Source organism: Adiantum capillus-veneris, chromosome 25 (genome assembly GCF_014529385.1).
Source record: "Adiantum capillus-veneris isolate H3 chromosome 25, ASM1452938v2, whole genome shotgun sequence".
NCBI classification, from domain to species: domain Eukaryota; kingdom Viridiplantae; phylum Streptophyta; class Polypodiopsida; order Polypodiales; family Pteridaceae; genus Adiantum; species Adiantum capillus-veneris.
In genome coordinates this window covers 64,184,663-64,209,975 of record NC_140955.1, presented here as the reverse complement: position 1 = coordinate 64,209,975, position 25,313 = coordinate 64,184,663, and the positions used below count along the sequence as shown (strand labels likewise).

The following is a 25,313-nucleotide window of genomic DNA, read 5'->3' as shown; positions in this document are numbered from 1 at the left end:
CTGGCTAGCCTCTCCTCTCATCAGGCTCTCTCTGTGTATGCGTAGCTCGAGCAAAAACAAACCCAAGCATCTTTGATCCATGTACTGCATGACTCTGGAGAATGGTCCAAAGACCTCTCTGAACAAGCAATGGAAGCGGCCTCGTATCTCGTAGTAGACGGGGCAGTGGCATGTGTAGTGCAACTCTGTCTCAGGCTCGATGTCACATAGGGGGCATGTCCTGGCCTCAGCTGGTACTCCACTGTATCTCCCAGTCTCGATCCGCAGCTGGTGTGAAGATGTGCGTATCTAGCCGATAGCACATCGTATCCCATGAGACAAGTGGGTGTCCATGTATCTGGGCCTCGTCACAAAACCATCAACCGTAAGCTGGAGAAGATGCTCTCTGTAGAAATCCATGTTCGTGCCCAGCTCCTGTGCTGGCTGTATCCATGTCCTCTTGGTGTCTAGCTGAGTCAAGTCCTCGCGGATGACCCTGGTGATCTCGGACTGTGTAAGAGTCAGAGAGGGTGCATCCAGTGAGTACTGGAAGGGAGGCAATCTGCCTATGTTGAATCCATGCGCCTAAAACCATGATGTCATCTCCCCATACCAGCATGTTGTATCTCCCTGCATGGCTAACTGTCGAGAGGACTCAAGTGCAAGGCGGGCATATCTGTCTCTGGGAAGTTCCCACATGCGGTGTATGAAGGACACAGATCTGGTGAGCGCCTCAACCACTAGTGGGGGGGCAGCTAGCTCTGCTGAAACAATAGCACGTGGTACTCAAGCCTTGGCTCTAATGAGCCGCGAGATCATCGAGACCACAAGCTTCTCCATGTCCCCCCATCCATCACTGCGGCCTGTCCTCCCGTGATGATCCAATGAAGGTCCCCAAATCTCAGCTCCATAAAGCAATGCAGAAGCGACTAGAGTGTCAAAGGCCAGAGCTTCGTCCGAGAGAGAGAGAGAGAGAGAGAGAGAGAGAGAGAGAGAGAGAAATGAAATGAAATGATATATTAACGTCTTCAAAAGGCCAAAATGACCAATGAGACCATCAGATACAAAGTGGTGAATCTAATACAATGTCTGAAGTACAAGTACAAAAAGTACTGAAAGTAAAAATTGAAAACTAAAAATGAAGTGTGAAATGTGAAATGTGAAAATGTAGAATAGGCCCTCAATGACAATCTGGGTGTCGTGCTAGAATGCCTCTGATCCTCTGCTGGAGTCTACATCGATGGACTGTGCTCCTGTGTCTCGATCGTGGTCGTCTCGATCTCCCGAGCTTAGTCCCCCTGTCAATGAGGGTGCCTCTGGTATGAATGCAGGTACAACCCTGTGCTGGTGGTTGGTCTCTTGGCTCCCTCGATCCAAAGAAGTCTGTGATCGGTCTCTGCGACTGTCGTACTCCATGTCTCCTCAACAGACTATCTCTATGTCGGTGTAGCTCATGTCACAAACGGGAGCGCATAACAATATAAAACATACTCGGATAAATAGAATTTATCACTTAATATTGAAGCCAAAGGATATAGAGAGAAATAAATAGAGAGAGAGAGAGAGAGAGAGCAGATCGACACAATACTGGGGACCAGAAGATGGGCTGGTTCCCCCCCCCCCCTTAAAGAGAATTCTTTATTAGGGAGAATCTTTTTACAAGCACAAGAACCGGAGAAAACCCCTCCGTTCTAAATCTCTGACTCGATGGTCGTTCCTTTCCGTAAGGGAAATCCGAGAGGCGAGCTCTCAATCCTTTTTCCGTCTATACTCAGAGTCGAGACTCCACAGACAATTTCCCAATTCCGTTCCCGGAATTCCCAAGCGTAGGCCGAAGCCTTCTCGCTTCTTCTTCGCGATGAAGTACTTGCAAACACACACGCAAACACGCGACAACAATTCGTATGGCGAATCCACAATAGATACCTGTCGCTCTTGCGCGGGAAAAGCGACTTCCATGCTTCGTAGTCTCGCGCGATCTCTTGCGTCTTCTGGCGGCAAAGTCTTCTCTTGCTGGCGCTGGCAAAGTTTTCTCCGGTTCTTGTGCTTGTAAAAAGATTCTCCCTAATAAAGAATTCTCTTTAAGGGGGGGGACCAGCCCATCTTCTGGTCCCCAGTACTGTCTCTCTCTCTCTCTCTCTCTCTCTCTCTCTCTCTCTCTCTCTCTCTCTCTCTCTCTCTCTCTCTCTCTCTCTCTCTCTTTATTTCTCTCTATATCCTTTGGCTTCAATATTAAGTGACAAATTCTATTTATCCGAGTATATTTTAGATTGTTATCCGTTTGTGACAGCTCAAGTAGATATAAGCCAAGGCATCTCTGATCCTGATATCTCATGACTCTATCTAGGGGTCCAAAACCCTCCCTGAATAAGCAATGGAAGCGCCCTCGTATCTCATAATACACAGTGCAATGGCATATGTAGTGTAGCTCTGTCTCTGGCTCTCTACCGCATAGTTGACATATCCTAGACTCCGGTGGTATCCCTCTGAATCTACCCGTCTCAGTCTCCAGTTGGTGTGAGGATATGCGAATCTGACCAATAGCACATCGCAGACCATGAGACAAATGAGTGTCCATGTAGCTCGGACGAGTCACAAACCCATCTCGCGAAAGTTGGAGAAGGTACTCTTTGTAGAAAGCCATCTTCGTGCCCAACTCCTCCATCGGCTCTACCCATGTCCTCCTGGTGTCCAACTGTATTAGATCCTGACATGAGTCTAGTGATCTCCGTCCGTGTGACTGGCAGGGAGGGTGCATCCAGGGAATACTGAAAAGGAGTCAATCTATCCATGCTGAGACCATGTCTTTGAAACCATGAGGTCATCTGCGCATACCAACATGATGCATCTCCCTGCATCGCTAACCGTCTAGAGGACTCAAGAGCCAATCTAGTATATCTGCCTCTATGTGTATCCCATAGACTGTGCATAAAGGATACTGATATAGTAAGAGCCTCAATCTCTATAGGAGGGGCGGCTACCTCTACTCGAATAATCGCATGTGGTACGGAGGCCTTGGCTCTAATCATCCGAGATATCATAAATACCAAGGGTCTCTCCATGTTCCTCCAACTGTCATGATTCACAGATGGTCCCCAAACTTGGACCCCATAAAGCATAGCTAAAGCAACCAAAGTATCAAAGAGCCATAGCTTTGTTCGTGGTTCTTGAAACTCAACCTGCGAACACATCCTCTCTAGCCCTCCCAATGCCGCATAGGCTCTAGACAGTCTAGTCTCTGCTGCTCTCCTCAGAGTAAACCTCGGTCCCGTGAATACCACCCCCAGATATGTATATTCATCTGTATACTCCACAATGTCCTCACAATATACGAGTGTAGGTGCCGATCTCTTGACCCACTGTGGTGTGGTGTTAAACACCATAACCTTGTTTTACCAAGGTTTACAGACAGTCCACTATTCTCTGCAAAGTTGTGCAATGCATCCAACTATCTCTACATGCCCTCTGGCGACTTTGATATCAACACAATATCATCAGCATATAATAATAAAGGGATCCATGTCCCTGCTAGCTGAGCGCCTCTGTCACCCTCTCTGTCAATGTAGTCAGAGACCTCATCTACATACATACCAAAAACAAAGGACACCCCTGTTTCACTCCAATAGTGGAATGAACAATGTCAGAAATCCCCTCAAGAGTGTGTACCTGGCCAATCAATGATCCCCCATATGATCTCTGTGGGTATTCCCAACTTCAGTAGCCTGTGCATCAATTTGACCCTCGGCACTGTGTCAAATGGTTTGCGGAAGTGCACAAAGCAACAATACATCCGTCTCACATGTGCCCGACCCTCCTCAATAATGGCTCTGAGTGTAAGAATATGGTCCAAAGTGGAGAAACCCCTCCTGAATCCAGCCTATCCTGCTGCTCGTATGCCCTCATTTTCTGCCCATTTACTCAATTGCTGTTCAAGAATGGATGCATACAAGGGTGCAAATGTGTGCCCTATCATAATAGTACAGTAGTTCCCTGGCACAGTGGGGTCCCCTGCCTTGAAGAGAGGTACAATAGTAGATAATCTCCAGGACTCGGGTAGTCCCTCACACATGACATGGTTAAACAACCGCGCAAGAACCTCTGACAGTAAATCTCTAGCATGTATCAAGTGCTCTGCCACCAAACCACCATGATCATATGCTCTCCTAGTCCTCATCCTGTCAATGGCGTTCTTCACCATCTCAGTGGTAAAGAAGGTACTAGTAGCTGGACATGGTTCTAGAGGGTCTGGTAATGATGGTTGCCCAGGTACTGTATATAATGATGCTGCAGACTGACCCCAAATCTTGGGAGAGGTAATCATTGGAGGAGGTGAGTGCTCATGGAAGAGACGCCAGGCCTCACCTGGATCTCGACTCAAAAAGAGTGATACAAATCACGTTCCATCTGGGCTAAAAAGGCCCGCCTTTTCCGTCGCACTAAACGCCGAAGGGCAATCCGAGACCGTCTATATGTAATGACTCCAAGTATAAGCTCGCTCTGAATCTGAACTCTCATTTCTCTACACTCCTCATCATACCAACTATTCTGAGGCATGTTCCCAGAACGTCTTCTCTGATCTGGTTGAGTGTGTGGGTATGCCTCTGCTGCTGCCCCATGCAAGATCTCCGTCAATAAAGTGGGATCTCTTCCACTCTATATACAGGCTCGGCTGCCCACATCCGTCTGTAAATCTCTTCCACATAAACTGAATCCGTCTCCGGTGTAAAAGTATACCGTGTGTGTGCAATCCTCCGTGGTGTCTAAGAGGCACTATACTGGAAAGAGAGAGAAAAACTCAAGAGAGCATGGTCCACTACTACTCCAACAGGCCTAAGACCCACACTGAGATCCTGAATATTAGAGATGAAGCTCGGTGAAGTCATGACATAGTACAGTGAAGTCATGACATAGTCCACTGTACTGGCCCCATGTCTGTGTGGAAAGCATGTGAATCCCCAAGACGAAGGAAAAATCTCTAGACCATTAAGTATGGCCAGACCATGCGTAGTCGTCATCTCCATGAGATATCTCCCATACTCTGTGTGCTCTCTATCCTGTGAGAGTCTGCCAAGCCCCATCTCCGATATATCCATCTCTCTAAGCATCTCCTCCGAGGTATCATAAAATACCGTTTGGGAGTTGGCCGTCCTGGCATTAAAGTCTCCCAAGAGAATGATATCTCCATCTCTAGAGAACTCCCATATGTCATCATCAAGTATAGAGAAAGGGGATTGCCCTCTAGGTGAGGTATAGACTGATGTGCTAGGAGGAAAGTAACATATAGCAATGTATAAGAATCTGCCTGTCTCAGCTCTCAGTCTCACCCACATGTATCTCGCCTGGCCATCTCTCCGGACAATCTGTAATAGCGGCTGCAACTCCTCCTTGAATAAGACTGCTACCCCTCTTGAACCTCGACTCCCATGCTGGGATCTAGCGTCTGGCCGACAAGCTGTCTCCCATAAATAACCAGTCACACTTGGCATCAACTGTCCAGATTTCTGATGTGTCTCTCAGTAAAAGACAATGTCTCTATCTCTGAAGCTATCCTCAAAGGCACCCACATCCAGCCTATATGATCGATTACAATTCCATGCCGCCATCCGGAGTGTGGTCCCATATGTCTCGCATCGTCATGCTGTGCGTTTTTCCAAAACCACTACTTTCCCTCTTCTATAAAAGGCAATTTTTCCCTTCTCCCTTGTTGCCTTGATCTCTGGCATCAACTCTTGCATATGTGCTATTTGTGCTAAAGTAAGGTCATCCCCCATAAATATTCCAATTTTCTTAAGTGCTGGTCTCTTCTTCAGGAATTCCTTCCTTGTTTGCAAAGTCGGGAAACGCAAAATAAGTGCTTTCTCTTTGACGTTTCCCTTCTCATCCACTCCCTTCTTTCCTACTCTCAAATCACCTGTGTGCATAGGTTCCGGGATGCCCATGCGCTACAAGAGTTCCTTCACTTTGTCTTCTACATTCTTGGTGTCTTTGATACCAGTAATACGCACATGGAGGGCTCTAGTCCTCCTCTTCTATTCCTCCTCAATGGTCATATTGATGATGGTAGAAGTCTATGCGGCTTTTGGCATATGGGCCTTCCCTTTCTTTGCACCTTCAATCCATTTTTCTACTCCGTCAACTTTCTCCTGTGTTTTAAAAAGGCGCTCCGCCCATGAGGAAGCCTCTTTCGAGTTTAGTTCTTCCCCTTCGCGCAGAGTTTTCACCTACTCCTTAATATCTTCAAGCTCTTTTAACATCGAGGACTGATTTCCCCCTTCTGTTTTGGGCATAATTTTGCAAGCTGCAAGTTCCCCTTTAAGCTCTTCAATCACTGCATCTTGTTCCTTCATGGACTTTTCCACCTTGGTTTTCCAAGATTCAAAGCTTGCAATTGCCTCATCCAACTTTTTCTGCATAATACATTCCATTACATTCACTTCTGCCCGCATTAGAGCCTACATCTCCCCTTTCACAGATAGATACATCTCAACATGCTTACCAAGCATCGCTTTATTACACACACACACACAGAGAGAGAGAGAGAGAGAGAGAGAGAGAGAGAGAGAGAGATGAAATGAAATGTTATGTTATGTTATATTAACGTCTTCAAAAGGCCAAAGTGACCTATGAGACCAAAAAGTTACAATGTGGTGGATCTGATACAAAGTCAGAGTAACAAGATGTCAAAATGACAGAATGACAAAATAAAATACTATGGAATCCTAAACTGCTAGGTGTGAACTAAGCAGCTAGCTGGGATAGCTCGATCACAAGAGATCGAGCATCGGTCGCTGGCGGATCTCATCAATCTCCTCCATGGTCAATAGTCTGACCGGGCGTCGTGCATGTTGGGCCAAAGTGATCCGAATCCTCTGATGTAGCCTACGTCGATGCTGTGTAGTCCTCCGCAGTCGTGGGCGTCTGGATCTCCCCAGCTCAATCGCTCGGCCGATCAGTGTGCCTCTGGTGTGAGGCGACGAGCTCTACTGTGGTAGTAACTCCTCCGGGTGTCCAGTGGCAGCTCTAAAGAAGTCTGTGATCTGTCTTTGAGACTCGCTAGCCTCTGCTCTCATCAGGCTCTCTCTGTGTCTACGCAGCTCGAGCAAAAACAAACCCAGGCATCTCTGATTCTCGTACCGCATGACTCTGGAGAGTGGTCCAAAGCCCTCTTTGAACAAGCAATGGAAGCGGCCTCGTATCTCGTAGTAGACGCGGCAGTGGCATGTGTAGTGCAACTCTGTCGGGAGAGAGAGAGAGAGAGAGAGAGAGAGAGAGAGAGAGAGAGAGAGAGAGAGAGAGAGAGAGAGAGAGAGATGATATCATATATTAACGTCTACAAAAGGCCAAAATGACCTATGAGACCAAACTGATTACAATGGTGAGTCTAGTACCAAGTCTAGGTACAAACAAAGAAAACTACAAACTAGAACTGAGATAGGAGTGCTACCGACTCCTATGGGTGGCTGGTAAGCTGAGCAATGGTATAATGTCACAAAGGTACAAAATGGGGATAAGTGTCACCATGATACAATATAGCAGTAGCATGAGGTCTATCCAGATCGACACTCTAGGTGTCGTGCTAGAATCCTGTGGATCCTCTGTCGCAATCTCCGTTGGTGCTCCATAACTCCCCTCCTTAGTCGTGGTCGTCTCAATCTCCCCAACTCTATAGCTCGGTCAATGAGAGTACCATTGGTGTGTGTATGGGTGTAAACCGAGCCCTGGGGTGGTGGTGGCCCCTCTGCCTCTGTGGTACTCGAACTGAAGAAATCTGAGATGCGTCGCTGGGACTGTCTCTGTCTATGCGCTCTCAATAGAGAGAGAGAGAGAGAGAGAGAGAGAGAGAGAGAGAGAGAGAGAGAGAGAGAGAGAGAGAGAGAGAGAGAGAGAGAGAGAGAGAGAGAGAGAAATGAAATGAAATCTTATATTGAAGTCTTCAAAAGGCCAAAATGACCTATGAGACCAATCTATTATAAAATAGTGAATCCGATACCATGTCTGGGTACAAAAAGACTAAAACAAAAATACTACTACTACTACAATCCATCCTCATCTGCACTCTGGATGTGGAGAGAGTATGGCTCGAATCCTTTGCTTCGGTCTCCGTCAATGTTGTGTAGCCCCTCTCCTCAATCGTGGTCGTCTGGATCTTCGTAGCTCCAGTGCTCCGTCGATGAGAGTGCCGGTAGTGGTCGAATGAGTGTGGGCCGAGCTTTGCACTGATGGTTGCTCATCTACTTGTCCCATATCTAGTGAAAAGAAATCTGTAATCTGTCTCAGAGACTGTCTCTCTCTAGCTCTCCCTAGTAAGTGTCTCTATATCTGTGTAACTCAAGTAGATATAGCCCAAGACATCTCTGATCCTCATAACTTATGATCCTAGGGAAAGGATCGAAACCCTCTCTGAATAAGCAATGGAGACGGCCTTGAATCTCATAGTACATTGTGCAATGACATATGTAATGTAGCTTTGTCTCTGAGAAGAGAGAGAGATGAAATGAAATGAAATGTTATATTAGCGTCTTCAAAAGGCCAAAATGACCTATGAGACCAAACTGTTACAAAATTGTGAATCTGATACCATGTCTGGGTACAAAAAGACTAGAACAAAAATACTACTACTAGAATCCATCCTCATCTGCACTCTAGATGTCGAGAGAGTATGGCTCAAATCCTCTACTATAGTCTTTGTCGATGCTGTGTAGCCCCTCTCCTCAATGTAGCCATCTGGATCTCCATAGCTCCAACGCTCAGTCAATTAGAGTGCCGGTAGTGGTCGAATGAGTGTGGGCCGAGCTTTGAGTGATGATGCTCCTCTAGCTGTGTGTATCCATGTAGCTGGGTCGAATCACAAACTCATCTCCTCTGAGGTGGAGAAGATGCTCTCTATAGAAAGCCATCTTCGTGCCCAACTCATGTGGCGGCTCTATCCATGTCCTCTTGGTATCCAGCTGGATCAGGTCCTAACGAATGAGTCTAGTAATCTCCACCCGTGTAAGAGATATCGAGGTTGTCTCAAGAGAGTACTGGAAAGGGGGCAGCCTGTCCATGGTGAAGCCATGCATCTGAAACCATGATGTCATTTGTGCATACCAGCATGAAGTGTCCCCCTGATGTGCTAACTGTCTGGAAGACTCAAGGGCCAGTCTAGCATATCTGTCTCTAGTAGTATCCCACAAACTGTGCACAAAGCAGACTGAGCTGGTAAGCGCCTCAATCTCCATAGGAGGGGCAGCTAGGTCTGCTTGAATGATAGCGTGGGGTATGGAGGCCTTGGCTCTATTCAGTCGAGAGATCATAGATAACAAGGGCCTCTCCATACGTCTTCAACCATCTTGGCCTACAGAAGGTCCCCATATCTGCACTGCATACAACATGAGAGAGAGAGAGAGAGAGAGATGAAATGAAATGCTAGGAAATGTTGAGAGCAAAACTCACTAACAAGTACAAAAACATGTGGAGTCAAATTCAACTGATTTATTTGAGATGAGTTTGCAGACAAAAATTACACCCTACCACAAACTCAAAATCAGGTAGATCTTGCAAAATCTCCACTTCGAGCTTTCTCCCAGTCAAACACATCAAATAACCTGCACATTAGCAATATCGAGCAAAATTTTAAAGCATGGAAATCCCAAAAATAAGTTCTTTAAACTCATGGAAAAAATCTCACCTATTTGAGGAAGGTAAACTATTGATCCCACAAAAATGCACAAGCTTTGTTTAGGAAGCCTCTTCAACTCTAAGGAAGCAACCTATGAAACATTCAAATAGCCAATTAGAGGAGCTTAGAAATTATGCCATATAATCCCAACATTTATTCAAAGGCATGCATATAACAAGTTAGCAATTATTTGTATTATCTCTAGTTTCAAAACATAGGAAACATGGCATGCGCCCATAACAGCCAAAGGATCATGCCTGAGACTTCCAAGGGTGGGTAGGGGTGGGTAGGGGCAAGGGCTAGATAGGGACGAGTGGATAGGGCTAGATAGGGGCGAGAGGGGTGGGTAGGGGCGATTGCTCGGAAGGTAGGGGCAAGTAGGGGTGGTTAGGGGCTAGAGCTAGATAGGTGCGAAGGGTAGGTGGGTAGAGGCAAGGAGCGGTGGGTAGGGACGAGTAGGGGGTGGGTAGGGGCTAGGAGGGGTATGGCTAGGCTTGCTTGCGGCACTTTACACAAATCTCACTTGCTAAAAGGTTTTGAAACACATGTCCACATCCCTCATGTGACACAATGAAGCAGCCGAAAATTCCTACTAGAAGCCTACAATCCACCAGCAGAGAACCATCCCGTGATATTAGTTAGCTACACCAGCAACAGCACTCAGATTGTATGACAGAAAGCTCTTGTCAATAACAAGAGTCTTGGTCTGGACACATCCAAAGCACAACACCTGAAGCCAATTATCCATGATACAATGACCATCTGGATTGATGAATACATCTATTATGTTCATTTTTGTCACAACATTAGAGCTATTAAAGATTGTTGAAAGCTGAAATTTTTTATTGGTTTTTCCTATGAATAGATTCCGTAGAGAAGAGCAGGCTGGCTCCACTTTAACAAAAAAGAAGTCATGAGCAAGCGCATGGCTGAAGATGTCTTTGTAGTTGAAGAGGTTGCCGCTTCTTCGAGCATATAGACATCATGAGGTGGTGTTTGATCAATATCGAAATCTGCATATGCTTCTTGCATCCATCCTTGGGGAAGCCCATCGAAGGGTAGCTCATCAGAGACAGAGGTGAGCTTTGCCTTGGTCGGAGAGTCAAAAACAGGTTAGGGTAAGGGTTCAGTGAACTCTTGTAAAGGAGATTTCTTTCCTCTTCAATGGTCCTTTATAGGCTCACCAAGCCCCAAGGCTTCCACTGTAGGAGCATTTGAGTCATCAGCCTCTATGACCTCGACACCTTCTTTTGGACTGGGCAGCACATCATGGCCCACTACTGTAAGGACATTGGGAGATGGGGTATCATAAGGCAAAGATTGAATAGGAACAACATAACAGGGCATAGACTTGGCACCTTCCAACCACTCAAGAAAGTCTTCCTTTGGCCCATCACGTGAGTAGGTTGTTTCAATTCGGGGTTGGACTCCACTAACAAAGAACTATGATGAACCAGTAGATCCATTCCCCTTCATGACGAATGACGTTCGTTGGGGATCTAAGAGTATAAATCCACATCACCTCATTTCCCCAATCATGTAGTGCTTTAGTGCGTTGCAGCCATGGCCTGCCAATGCTCAAGGGGAAGCCGCCCTCAACCTGGGGAAGGCGAACTAAAACAAAATTCAAGTTAAAGGTGAAGTCTTGTACCTGCAGAGGCACCTTGTCCACTATGCCCAGTGGGTAGATTGTCCTCTGGTTGACCAAAGTAATGTAAAGGGGGCAGGTCGGATAGGCTGTAGACCTATTGCCAACATAGTGAAGTCTTGATGCCAGATCCACCATCCACTATCACACCTGAAAATAGCCGTCCCAAGAGGAACATAGTGAGACAGGGGCTTCTATAATCAGTGAGACAAGCATCGGGGTAGGAGATCATATAGGACTCTGATGGTTGCACTAGGAGGTTCCCACCACAAGGACGTGCTTCGGGGTAAAGAGACTAACAGGCCTCCCTCCTTGGGGATAAGGTAAAGCAACGCTCTGTTAGACTATCAAGCATGTCTCCTGTGTCCATGATATGCTGAAAGGCCCTACATAATCCAGCCCCCATAGCATCCAAGTACTCTAGAAAAAAAGCAGGTGTCAAACCATCCTCACCAAGACACCTGCCATGGAGTAACGCATGTAGTGCATCTCGGATTTCATCCTCTGAGAAAGGCCTCTATAAACACTATCTTTTTTTTGTAAATCAATTTGATTTAACTAACTGTGGGAAACCTCAAAGAGAGGAAAACCCACCAAAAAGATGTACAAGGAAAGGAACACGGGAGTGTTCGGCTGTGTAAAATATCTAAAAGCATTCATAAGAAAGCTGATGCATCTCTAACGTGATATCACCAACTTCCAAGGCAAACCGCAAAGACTGCCGAAGGGAAATCTTGAAGAAAGGTAGTGGATCCGTATGAATGCGATGGAACATATAGCCATTACGTTGTCGCCACAGGCTCCAGTATGCCCAAAACCTGACCCACATGAAGAAGGCTGCAAAGCACTGCAACGCCGGCGAGAAGATACCAAAAATCCAAAACCGCTTATGGAAGACCGTCGTGGGAAAACGTAGCCGCAGACAAGCAGAAACCCGACGAAGGAATTCTTGAGTGACACAGCAATCCCACAAGAGGTTACAAACATCCTCGTCGGCAGACAAGCAACGGACACATGATGAAGAGCGGATACGGCGCCTCTGAAGAAAGGTACCCACTGGGAGCACACCAAGCAAACACCGCCAAAGAAACAAACGCTCTTTCAACGGCAAACGACTTTCCCATGTTGCAGATATAATCCTACGCCACCAAATATCTGATTTATGCATGTGCCAAATAGCGTTGCAATAATCAGCAATCCAGGGACGAGGCAGAAGAAGAGCATACGCCCGGCCAGCAGAAATATCTTGAAATGGCATTTCCCCAAGCTTCCAATCAGACATGCGATCACCATCAACCAAAGGTGAAACTGGTAAGAAACTTGTCAACATTTGCTGTAATTCTCTCCAAAATTGGCGATAGTACATGCCCAATCCAAAGCGACGAGCGGCAAATGGAAACTCGAAAGTGAAACCAGCTGCGTCCACCACATCCTCAACCACACGAATGCCACGGCAAGAAAGGAAATACGCCTGGCGAGGCGAGTGGTCGACCAAAGTAAGAGAAAAAGCCCGACTCCAATGAAGGCTCTCCACACGAAGTGAGTTTCCTTCCCTCCGAGCATTCCATGAGAGATGAATTGTAACATGTTTCCATGCAGAAAGCAAGGTGGAAGAAAGAGGGCATCCAGGAATACTACCCTCCATCTTACCAAATACTACCTCCCACATGGATGATTGCCAGTGACCAAATGAGGATGTAACCACATGCTGACTCAAGTGTGCAAACATAAGAGTCCAAGGCTGAGATTGTTGCACAAGTGTAGGCAAAAGCATAGCCTTCCTAGCAATGACATGCCTACGCAGGTCCAAAATATTCAAACCACCAAAGCGCTTTGGTGTACAAAGTTTTGCCATCGATATCAAGCGCAAACCTTTTTTGTGAGCACGCGTTCGCCACAAATGAGACAAAATGGCCGACATGAGAGAGTCAAGACAATGACGTGGCCAATGCAACAAAGGCACAAAAAACTGAACATATGCCATGAGTATACTCTGAACAATTCGCAGGCGAACATGTAGCGGCCACGTAGAAAGCTTCCAGTAATGCAATTTAACATTCAGGCGATTCATAACCCAATCCACTTTCTGTGTGTGAGTAACATTCCATCCAATTGGATAACCCAAATGCCTAGTGATTACATTTGGAAGAACAATCTCTCCTGGCCACAAAAGAGCATGCCAATCACAAGAACGGAGCGGCAGAAGCTTTGATTTACGGAAATTGACTTTAAGACCAGCCGCAAGCGCAAACAATTCCAAAGCGTTCATAATCTCTTGAACATCATTTTGCTGATTGCCGGGCATAAAGAGCGAGTCATCTGCATAAGCCTGCCCAATAAAAGTACGACCCGATGGTAGCTGCAAACCATGAAGACGCTCCACAGAGGTCAAGTTATCAAGATACATCAACAAAGGATGAGAAGCAATTGCATACAGCAAAGCGCTAATAGGGCAACCTTGCCTAACCGAGCAACCAAGCGGCCACGATTCTGTCAATTCCCCGTCCAGGATGCCCGAAGACGTACTACAATCATACAAGAAATAAACCACATTGGCCAACTTAGGACCAAATCCTAGACATCTCATGGTGGCTGCAATGAAGTCCCAGTGCACAGTATCAAAGGCCTTTTCAATATCAACTTGCATGACTAACACATCTTGTTGCGTATACTTAGCATATTCCATGCCAATTATAAGATTGGCCAAATTGTCCATGATCTGTTTTGTCCATGATCTGACGACGAGGAATGAAACCATACTGAGCCTGATGAAGTCAGGTAAACAAATAGTCCTTGATGCGGTGAACCAACATTTTAGCCAAAATCTTGTATATCACCGGCATCAAAGTTATGGGCCGCCAATGAGAGAACTGCTCGCAAAGCGCTTGCTTGGGCAACAACTTAAGTAAGCCCTCTTTCCATGAAAGTGGTAAATCCTGCTTTTCCCATGCCACATTTATCATGAAGATCAGGGGTTGTTGAAGAACATCCCAAAACGAGAGGAAAAATTCCACAGTCAGTCCGTCCCAATCAGGAGATCTCCACCTGCCCAATGCAAGCAAGGCACTATGCAATTCGGCGAGAGAGAAAGGATCCTCAAGGCATTGTGCCTCCTAGGAAGACAAGATCGGACTAACGTAAGAAAGCAACAATTCACGCGCTCGACAAGCTGCCAAAGAAGGCTGTGATGGGGCAGCAAACACCTGACGGTAATGTCAAACCATAACCTCAATAAATTCCTGCTTCGAAGAAGTCCAAGCACCCGAGGGAAGCATAACCCGTTTAATGGACTGTGAGACTCTCGAATGATGCAAATGCTTAAAAAATTTCTTCGAAGCACAACCTTTGTCCATAAAGGCCTGTTGCCGGGCACGCGTCTACCACTTAGCAAGCTTCCTCTTATCATTTTGCTGAATACACACTTTAGCTTCACATAACTCCGTGATCTCAGAGTCAGACAATGGGCGGAAATCAGCCAGCTGTTGTAGTCGTTGACTAACCTGTTTCGCATCACCGACATTCTCCCGAATACGCTACATATGCTGCCTACTATAGTCAGAAATCACAGTTTTTTTTTTTTTAAAAAGAAAAAGATCCTTCTATTAGTTAATGAAAACTGCCCATAGGGCTACATCCACCTCTGCAAGAGAGGGCTACAACAAGCATGGTGGGGAGACTCTCCCAATGAAAAAACAGCCAATGTACAATGGGGCTAAATCAAGAGATGGGAGGAGGGAAAAGCCACACAGGTGGACAGTAGTGCCATCTGAGCACCCCCTTGACCATGGAGTAGAACGGCCCAGGGCGCCAGAGTCGAAGGAAAGCCTCGCGGCGCTCCCGCATGCGGTCGGAGCTGCCCTGTAGTCCCTCAAGCTGTCCTCTGAGAGTATGGATCAGCTCTAGCCAAAAGTCACGAACAGTCTCTGCTGGTGGTACAAGGCGAGCCTCAAAGATGCGGAAACAACGGGCCCGCCAGATGAACCAGAGAGCTAGGCCGCTGATGAGCTCCCAACACTCCGCTCTCTCACTGCTCCACTCCTGTGGAGTAAGGTCTGTAGCAGGCTGGAGTGTAGGTCGACCCCCCTGTATCACTATCATCCTACTGGTGGAAGATAGCTCAAACTGAAGTGCCGGGCCCGTGAGGGTGGACCAAGCCGCTGCCCCCCAAGTGTACTGTCGAGCCGTGGAGAGGGCAAGCATCAGCCGAAGAACTCGTAGCCACACCTGCTGGGCCGAGGGACGGTCCCAAAGACAGTGACGCTGGCTCTCCACCAACTGGTCACACGCTGTACATGCGGCCGAGAGACCACTATGTACAAGCCAGCTCCCTACTGCTGTGGCTCTGTGTGCAACCAACCACTGGAACAAGGTGACGCGCCTCGGCTGTCTGGAGTCCCACAGCTTCTGCCAAAAAGCTGCCAAGAACTCAACTGTGAGACCCTCCTCCTGCCAATGACGTGCTGCAGCGGGGCGGGTCTCACTCTGTGTTGCAAGTATATGACGTCCAAGCCGAACAGTGTACTGAAAGAAAGGGACTCCTAGGCGGTCTGCAGAAGAGAATGGGTCCCTCCAAAGCCACTCACCAGGATCCCACTGTACTCGTGCCAGTGGACAGCACTCCCAAGCCCACAGCCTCCAGTGTCCTGTCTCAAGAGCTGCTAGGTCAGGGTCTATGACGCAAGTCCTCCCACAGATGCCCACAACTCGGATCCTCTGGAAACAACACTCTGCTACCCGCGGGGCCTCTACTGCAACTCTCTGTAGTCGTCCCCCACCCTGAAGCTCGAAGAACAGGGCTGGGACAGTCTCTGAGCAAGCCCTGACTGAAATGAGAACCTCCAGTCGTGTGAAGGCTCCCATCCATCGGGGTGCCACTGGCTCGAGAGGCGTGAGCCAGTCAGCTGGAACTGACTCTGAGATGTCCTGACACATGCTCTGAACCCCTCTCATGCCCTGTAGCTGGACAACCTGCACCTCCTCTGACAAACCTGTGAACTCTAGCCAGTCCCCTAGAGAGCGCGCTGGACCTGCTGCCATGGGACCCCAAGAAAAATGAGGCCTACTCCCAACCAAGTGGCCTCGCTGAGTGCTAACCATGGGGTTCCAGACAAGGGGCTACCGTAGGCGCTCCTCCGTGCACGTCGACTGTCTCTTCTCTAGGCCACGCCGTAATAGCTCCCAAGAACGAAGCAGACTCACAGCGAATCGGTCCTCCAATCTCCTGCTCAAACCAACTCGACGCAACTCTGTAAAGATCCATCTGGTCGAAGGTTGCCAAGGGCCTCCTGACTGAGGCACCCTGGCACGAAGCCTCTGCAACAAGAACTCCTTCAAGGGCTCCTCGCCTGGAAGAAGTCCTCTGACGACGAACTTCCCAAGAAGGGCTCTGCTCTGTTGTGCTGGATCAATGATCCCAAGCCCTCCCTGAGAACAAGGAAGTGTGATGACCGACCAAGCCACCTTGGCTCGGGCAATCTGAGTGTCGCGACCTGACCAAAGGAAGTTCCTGATCAGCCTCTGTACCTGGCTGATGCAAGAACTCGAGAAGATCCAGCAAGAAGTGATGTACCAGATAGTCGCCAACAACACCTGGTTGGCAACTACTACTCTACCAACCAGCGAAAGTCGGGCTGAGCTCCAATGTAACAGCTTTCTCCTGATGGACAGGAGAAGAGGAGCAATCTGCTGCTCGGGGGACAAATCCAAACCAACCTGACAACCCAAGTACCGAACTGTAGTCCTGGAGGAATCCACCTGAAACCCTCTCCTGGCATCCAATCTGGCACAGGAGCACTACCAACCGAGAAAGCCACTGTCTTTCTCCAGTTGATCAGTGCGCCCGATGCACAGCAGAAGGTCTCCAAAGCCTGCCCACATCTGTGTAAATTGGCCTCCTGGCCCTCTAAGTACAAGGCTGAGTCGTCGGCAAACTCAGCGTCCAAAAGCTCATCTCCCCGTAGAGGGAGTGCTAAGCCCCTCAAACCAACCTGCTGTGACACCAAAAATCTGCTCATCGCCTCCGCATAGAACAGAAAGAGAAAGGGGGCAAGAGGACAACCCTGTCTGACCGATCGTGTGAGCATGAAGCGCTCACCTCTACCTCCTGCCAAAAGCACCTGACTGTGAGCCTGTCTGTACAAAACTGACACCCCTCTGATCCAAGCCTCTGAGAAGCCCATCGTGCGTAGCGTGCCCTCTAGAAAGTCCTAGTCGACTCTGTCGTATGCCTTCTCAAAATCGAGAAGAAGAATCACAAGGTCCTCCCCACGGAGCCGTGCAAGGACAGAAGCCTCCCAAAAAGTGAAGATGTTGTCAAGGATACTGCATTCCTTGACAAAACCTGTCTGAGTCCCATGTATAAGGCTCTCCAAAAGTGGCTGAATCCTCAAACTCAGAGCCTTGGCAAGAATTTTGTAGGCTGAGTTGAGAATGGTGATGGGGCGCCACTGTCGAATCTCATCCAAGGAGCCACCCTCCTTTGGAATGAGGTAAATCAGGCCCTCACTCATGCTATCCGGCATCACTCCTGTGTGCAGAATGTACTGAAAGGCACTACAAAGATCTGGGCCAAGCAGGTCCCAGTATTCCAAGAAGAAGCGGGGAGTCAGCCCATCCTCACCTGGACAGCTACCACGAGGGAGGGCCCTAAGAGCCGTGTGCAGCTCCTCAAGCTGAAGAGGTAACTTAAGCCTCTGCCGCATCTCCTTAGTCACAAGACAGGGCATCTGTGCCCAAACCTGCTCCCTGCATACATCCTGTCTCTCTGACTCGGGCTCAGCCGACAGTAGCTCACGGTAAAAGTCAGTAGCGATTGCACGCATATCCTCAGGCTCACAAACAACTGACCCATCGGGTCTCCTCAACTGATTGACCTTGGCATACGAGTGCCGAGGTCCCACTGTCTCAAAAAAACCACCGGTCACCCTGTCACCCACCTGAGTCCACTGAGATGCCTGTCGATGAAAGGCAAACTCATGGCGCCTCTCCTCTGTGCAAGCAAGCTCCTGTCGAGCCTGCTGTAACTGCTCCTCCAACCATGGACTGTCTGGATGCTGCTCCTGCATCCTCTGTAGTGAAGCAATGCCTCGTCTGAGACGCTGCTCCTCCTCTCTCGCTGCAGCCCGTCGAGCCAGAGACTCCTGGAGAAAGAAGTGGCTAAGCTGAGCTAGGCCTGAGGCCACTCTGTCTGCAGGTGGAGCCTGGCTGTCCATGCCCTCTGTCCATAGAGCCTCGACCCTCTCTCTGAGTGCAGGGTCCAACAAGACCCGCTCTGGGATGCGAAGCATCATGCTCCCACTCCTCTGCCTATCTGCCACTGTGAGAATCACTGGTGCATGGTCCGAGAAGGATGTCCTTGCCAGGATGCCCACTGATCCCCCCAAGTCACTGAAGTGGTCACTAGTGTACAAGCGATCTATGCGCGATAGATTCACTCCTCCCACTCTGCGGTCCGATCTAGAGAAGGCAAGACTCTCTGGAGACCTCACAAAGCCAGAATGCTGCCATGTATCCGAGACCCTCAGCGTCATACAAAACCTCTCCCAAGCTGCTAACTCGACTCCATGCACAGTAGCATGGCTGCCTCCTACACACCACTGGTCAACATGTGGCAAAGACTCAACAATCTGTGACCAAAACTCTGCACGAGCACTCGCCACATTGGGCGCATAGATGTTCAGGAAACCCACAAGGCGACCCTGAACCTGCAAAGTAATCCACTGAGCCCTGCCTGGTACAATAATCCGTCTGCCCACAATGGCCTGCTGTAGTGAGTCCGCAATAGTCATACATACCCCACCCTGGATGCCTCCAGGTCCAAAAGCAGCTGACCAAAAGGTATCATAGCGTCCACGCAAAATTTGACCACATCGCCGAATGCGGCTCTCGAACAAATGGTGCTGCTGAAGCATAAGGAGATCAATCTCTCCTCCCACAAGGCAATGCTGAAGCTCCTGACGCAATCGGCCCCGCTGTCGCTGAAACTGGGGCCCACTTAGTCCCTGCACGTTCCACGAGACGATCCTCATGGGGAGCGAGAGAGAACAGATGCTGCCGCAGCAACAAGACGAGCTATCTTCGAAGCAGGCTTGGATGGGGAGTAATCCGCATCCGAGCGTCCTCTAGATAGGCGAGACTGCAGTGAGTGCCTGGTCCAAGCCCAAGCAGAGCGAGCCGTGCGTAAAGCAACCTCCTCTGTCCAGGAGTCCTCATGAATGAATACATAGCAAGGCAAACACTGCGTATCAGCAAAAAAGTACACCACAATGTGTCTACATCCTGCTGAGTCTGGGGGTGTCACCGCAAACTTGGCCAGTGGCCACAACGTCTGCAGCAAATCTGTAACGCCAAGTTCTCCCATGTGGTGAGAGAACTTGAGAACCTGTGTATGCAACCATCCCACCACTGAGTCGAGGGACCACTCTGTCTCAGTCTTGCCACAGAGGGGGAAGGAGAAACCAACTGCTGAGTCCAAGGCCTCTGTCCCCCTAGCGGCGAGGAACAAAGCGTGGACTCTAAAGCAGGCTGCCTCGTGGTCTGCTGCGGAGTCGCCAAGAAAACGAGTAAACCCGTAATCGAAGAAATCCCAGCGGCGTCGGAGGTCAATGCTCGTCAAACCACGCGAGATAGCTGCAAGAGAAGATGTCTGAATCTGCAGAGGGGGCCGCATGAAGGGCTGACCCTCTCTCGCTAGGCGACTCGTGGCAAAGGCACTGCCAAGAGATCTCCTAACCGCCGGCGAGGGTCCAGTCTCCTGAGCCGACTGAGGTACTGAAGCAGGAGGAGGGGGAGAAGGGGCTGGGGGGGGCGGGGGAGAGGAGAAGCGGGGTGGGGCGGCAGAGACATGGGGGGGGCGAGGTGGGGGGTGAGCGGTAGCAGAGGGCGGGGGAGGGCATGAGGAGGAGGAGGGGAGATCGGAAGGCGGAGCGGCTGGCGAGGGTGAAGCGGAGGTGGAGGCTGGCGAAGGAGGCTCCTCCTGCTCAAGAGGCCCAAAGCGGTTCCCCGTGGGAACCCACTGCTGCTGAGTAGGCACCTGGGGGCCACTCTGAGTACTAGGCTGACGCTGTGGCCCCTAGCGTCGACGGCCACGGGCCTGCTGCCACCCCTCCTCCGCTGGAGCCCCAGGCTCGGAGGGTGGCGCTGAATCTGTGCTCAGTGTCGCTGGCTGTGGCTGCGGCCCAGCCTTGGCAGGTTGGGGCTGAGGCTGGGGTGCGGGTCGTGGTCTCCTCTGTGGACAGGCCTTCGCTAGGTGGCCCATCTGTCTGCAAATGAAGCACTGGTTCGAGAGACCCGAGTACTCCACACTCTGTCGAAACCAACCCCCACTCACCCAAGGCAAAAGGATGACCTTCGGGAGCGTGTGGGTATCTCTGACCAAAACTCGAACTGAAGGGATGCCAGCCGCCTTGGCAGCTACTGATGCTGCCGTACGAGGTGTCTCCAGGACTGTCCCGATGGCGGAGCCAATCCTGGAGAGAAGTGGAAGGTACTCCCTCCGTAAACCCGGAAAGCAGACTGAGATGGGGATGTCTGCCTCCTCTACTAGCACATCCGAAGTCGGATCAAAACCATGTCGCCACTGTCGAAAGTGGGCGCGTGATGCTCGGATGGCCAGTGGACTCATAGCAATGACCTTGGAAGCCATCTCGGAAGTCTCGAACTCAATCTGGTAGTACCCCCGTCCGAGAATCTGGACATCCAAGATCTTGCCCACCTCTGAGAGAAGGCGGGCCTGGAGAAGGTCTCACAGCCCTCCTCTGCTAGGTCGAGTGCCGAGAACCTTGCACATGACCAAAGTCGCCTGCAATCTCTCTACCTCTGCGGCAAGGCTCGCTTGCTCTGTAGGCGAGAGAGCAAGTCGAATGGTGGGCTCAGCGGGGTCGGGCGAGGGGGCTTCATCAGAGTCCCTCTGTGGCGAAGCTGGAGCCTCCATTTGTGTCTGCTGCTGTAGGGGAGGGGCGGAGAAACGTAGTCGAAAAACGAAGCTTTTGCAGGACCGAACCCGTCACTAGTACTAGCGAGGCCCGACAAGCAGGATGGCCGTCGTGAGGTAGGATTGGGAGGCGGGGATGAGGGGCTGAGGCAGAAAACGGGGCGGCAGGCGAGAGTGGGGGAAAGCTGGCGAGCAGGTGGGCAGGGCTGGCATAGGGCTGCGGGCAGGCTGGGCAGCGCGCTGGCGTACGCGCAGCAGGTGCGGGCGGCGAGGGCAAAGGGGGAATGGGCAGCGGTGGCGCGCGAGGGCAGAGGGGGGGAGGGGCAGGGGGAGGTTGCGATGGCGAGTGGGTAGCGCAACAGCAACAGCGAGCTCGGAGTCAGAAGTCAGTAATTTCCCTGTCACTTGCGTTAGCGTTATCAAATAAAATTGTGTCCCAGAAATCACAGTTTTTACTCTCATGACAAAACGATACCAAGCAGCATCCAAATCAATATGCATTTGAGCCAACAGCGGAGGAACAATATCGACAACCATGCGCCAAAAAGCTTCATGAGTAAGATAGGCATTATTAACATGCAACAAACGTTTCCTGTGAAGAGGCCGATCACAAAGAAACTGTCCAAAATACAACGACGGCAAAAGAGGATAATGATCCGATAACTGTAGAGCATAATCTATCCTCACGTCACATACAAATTCTTCATACTGTTGCCCATTAAGCAAATACCAACGATCTAGTCGTGCTCTGTAAGAGGAATGAGCAGCATGCTGAAAGGTAAAACCAGAGGCATCAGGATGCAAAGAACGCCATATATCAGTCATTTGAGCAGAGGCAACAAGAAGATCCCAATTATGTTTCTCCGCAAGCAACACATGCGAATTTCTTGTGGTGCTGTCAAGCAAATCAGGAGTATTATTGAAATCTCCACAGAAAAAATGCATTCGATGTCCATGGGCGAGACGAGATTTCTTGCCACAAAGCAGCTCTTTGCCCAGAAGCCGTATATGCATATGTACCTCCAAATTCATGTACTCGACCATTCAACAAACACTGTACCACCATCCACCGACCATGCGGATCATTGTATAACAGAACAGGCTGAAGCTCATGTCGAATGAGCATCAATATACCAGAGAAATCGTGCAAGCCAGCATACGCAATCCAATATCCAGCAAAATAGGAACATTGACCAGCAAACTCGTGTTGATTGTGCTCTTGCAAAAAACCTATATCTGCCCTACATGTATGTACATAGTGCCAAGTCAGCCACCATTTGTCCAGGTTGCATAACCCACGCACATTGTATGAGATGCATTTAATATGACTTTGCATGGGAAACATATATACACAAAGCAACAAGTATCAAAATCAAGTGGGGGTGCCCATAGACACGTCTCCATCCACTGCATCCGTACGAGGACCCATCCTCTGAGTCAGGGCAGGAAACGTGTCCACAGTGTTCACATGCAAAGTGGAAGCCTCACCAAGGAGTACATCTTTGTAAGAGTGCATCGCTATGTCCCACGCATCAATCAGCGTACGATTGTCATTGCATGGAAGTTGCTTAAACGATACATTCTTGTTAGCATTAACAGAGGGAACATAATTACGAGCAGAAAGTGGCGTGCAAATCTTGAGTGCTTTTTTCGGCACCACCCATGTATTGACATCAGCAGGTCCAACATTTTTGCCTTTAGCAACAGTCCCATTCCCAAGATCAGTAACTTGTTGTACCTTGCCTTTCCCTTTGTCCACATTCGAAGCCACTTTAGCAGTAGAAACTCCACTTTGCTTGGCTTCACTTGTGGGTTTTCCAGTAGGGATAGAGGTAGACAAAGGAACAGCAGAGGGAGGGGGTTGCAAGACCGGCTCCGGACATTCGGATTGCATATGACCAAATTTGCCGCATCGAAAACATGAATTCGCAAATTTTCCCCATTTAAGTTTAAATGGGCGCTTGCCTACCCATGGATCACCTGAGTCAACCATAATTCCATCAGGAGTAATCTTATCCGTGTCCCATAGGATACAAAACCTGTTGGTATTTGCATCCAATTTTGGAGGACAGATAACCTTTCCAAGCTACGCAGCCAACAACGGCAGGAAATGTCTCCACATGCGAGGGAAATCAACAATTTCCACCCACACCGGGCACTTATGACGAATAAGACTCTGGTAGTCTTTAGTGAGTGCCCACGGGAGAACATGTGTCATCTGCATACTAAAAAAGAGGGGAGACATCTCAAGCAAAAGATTTCGAGCTTCGATATCCGTGAGCAAAACTTCATAAAATCCACGCGCTCCAAAGTAGACACCACAGACAGCTTGTCGCTTAAGAAGAAAATCGACCCATTGGCCGACATCTTGCGCAGTAGGCATTTTCCCGGGGAAAAACAGAATAACTGCATTCATAGCGTACTGCGCAACTGGGTCCATGAGGTCCTGTACCGGAATGCGCACCTCAAGAACAGGCACCTGACCATTCCATGCCTGTCGAACCTCCGCAAAGTCCTCATACAAGCATGCCTTGATCTTTGAAGCTGCCTCCGACGTGGGTTCCATCGCTTTCCGACGCTTAAAGACGCACAGTGAATCAAACATAAATCAAAAGAAATCCCTTCTTCAAACAAAATCTACTGACGAGAAAATCTTGCAGTTTACTGTGGAGAACACCTTGCAAATAACATACAAACCACAACTATGTACATGCTTCACCGAAAGCAACAACCAAAACCCACAGCAGTATACATCTGCAAAATTCTGCCCAAAGAAGTGGGGCTTGATTGAGAGTCTACCCTTTATACAAGCTGGTCTGCCAGTCCTGCCAAACGATACCACAAATGGCGTGCAAAACTTTCTGCAACTGTCACTGACAGGCTGCTGTGCATTACTGCAATTCACAACGGCGAGGAGCAGGAGGTCGCGCTGCTGCTTGCTGAATACTGCTGCTCAGTGCAGGAACAGAAGCTCCACGCGCTGTCTCACACCACACTAGGTTACCACACCACCTGCAGAGACTGCCCACACGCGCACACACAGTGACACACCCCTGTTGGCGCAGGTGCAGCAGCGTGCAGAAGAGCAGGCAGGTGATGCGCAGGGAATTCTCGCGACAGGCAGGTGACGCGCAAGGAGTTCTCGCGACAGGAAGCATACGCGCAGGAAATTTTTTCAAACACCACCCACCTCTATAAACACTATCACATCTCCTCATTGACCAAAAAAGGCATATGAGCCCAAAGCCCCTCTCTACAAGCATCGTTGTTTGTTTCTAAAAGGATCAGCCGAGAGTGCCCGAATGCCGAGCGGCCTCATCGATATCACTTTGGTTGCCATCTCTAGGGACTCAAACTCTGTCTAGTAATAACCTCTCCCGTGAATGTGCACATCGATGATCTTGGCTACTTCGGTGAGGAGTTTGGGCCTAGAGCAAGTCCCGAACCTCGCCTCTGCTTAGCGGAGTGCCAACAATCTTGCAAATGACCAAGGTGGCTTGAAGTCCTTCCACCTCGGTTATCAAGCTCGCTTGCTCTTCTGGCGAAAGAGCAAGTCGAAGGGTTGACTCTGCGTTGTTGGGAGAGGGGGCTTCAGTAGAGTCCCTCTGTGGTGGAGCAAGGGCCGCCATTGAGTCTGTTGTTGTGAAGAGGAGGGCAGGGATGTCGATGTATCCCACTGGTAAGCTGAAAACAACACACACATAGCACATGCAAGTGGAGGGGGGCTGGGGGACTGGAGGAAGAAGTTGCAGGCGGCACACACAGGAGGGAGGCTGGCAATGGCAAGTAGCAGCGGGGCAGGGTGGAGGTAGCACGCATCACACAAAAAAAGGACGGAGCGCAAGGGACTGGGGCAGAAGCGGCGCCAAGCAAACGGGGGAGCGTGCCGGGGGGGGGGGGGGGGGGGGGGGGGGGGGGGGGGGGGGGTGGGGGTCTCCCGCAGCAGTAACAAGCTCTTGGGGTCTTTTAGATATAGGCCTCATTTCTAGATTTTGCATGCTCATGCAGTTCATTTATTTTTGATAATGTAGTTACTTTAGCAAACAAGCATAAGGTTTCATAACCAAACTTTGTACATCAAAGGTTTGGCTTCC

General features: G+C 49.4%; 1 protein-coding gene across 6 annotated transcripts in view; it reads right to left on the bottom strand.

Annotated features, from left to right (window-relative positions):
• The window catches only part of MSH5 (MUTS-homolog 5), a 246,404-nt gene that overhangs the window by 112,479 nt on the left and 108,612 nt on the right, over positions 1 to 25,313 (bottom strand). For all 6 annotated transcript variants that reach the window (XR_015186333.1, XR_015186334.1, XR_015186335.1 and 3 more), the window contains 2 exons: positions 9,650 to 9,731; positions 9,493 to 9,566 (listed from right to left, as the gene is read on the bottom strand). Coding sequence is in view for 3 of the 6 variants with exons in the window: in XM_086499439.1 (XP_086355565.1) it covers positions 9,493 to 9,566; positions 9,650 to 9,731 (156 nt within the window). In the remaining 3 variants the exon portion in view is untranslated. The remainder of the gene's footprint in view (positions 1 to 9,492; positions 9,567 to 9,649; positions 9,732 to 25,313) is intronic.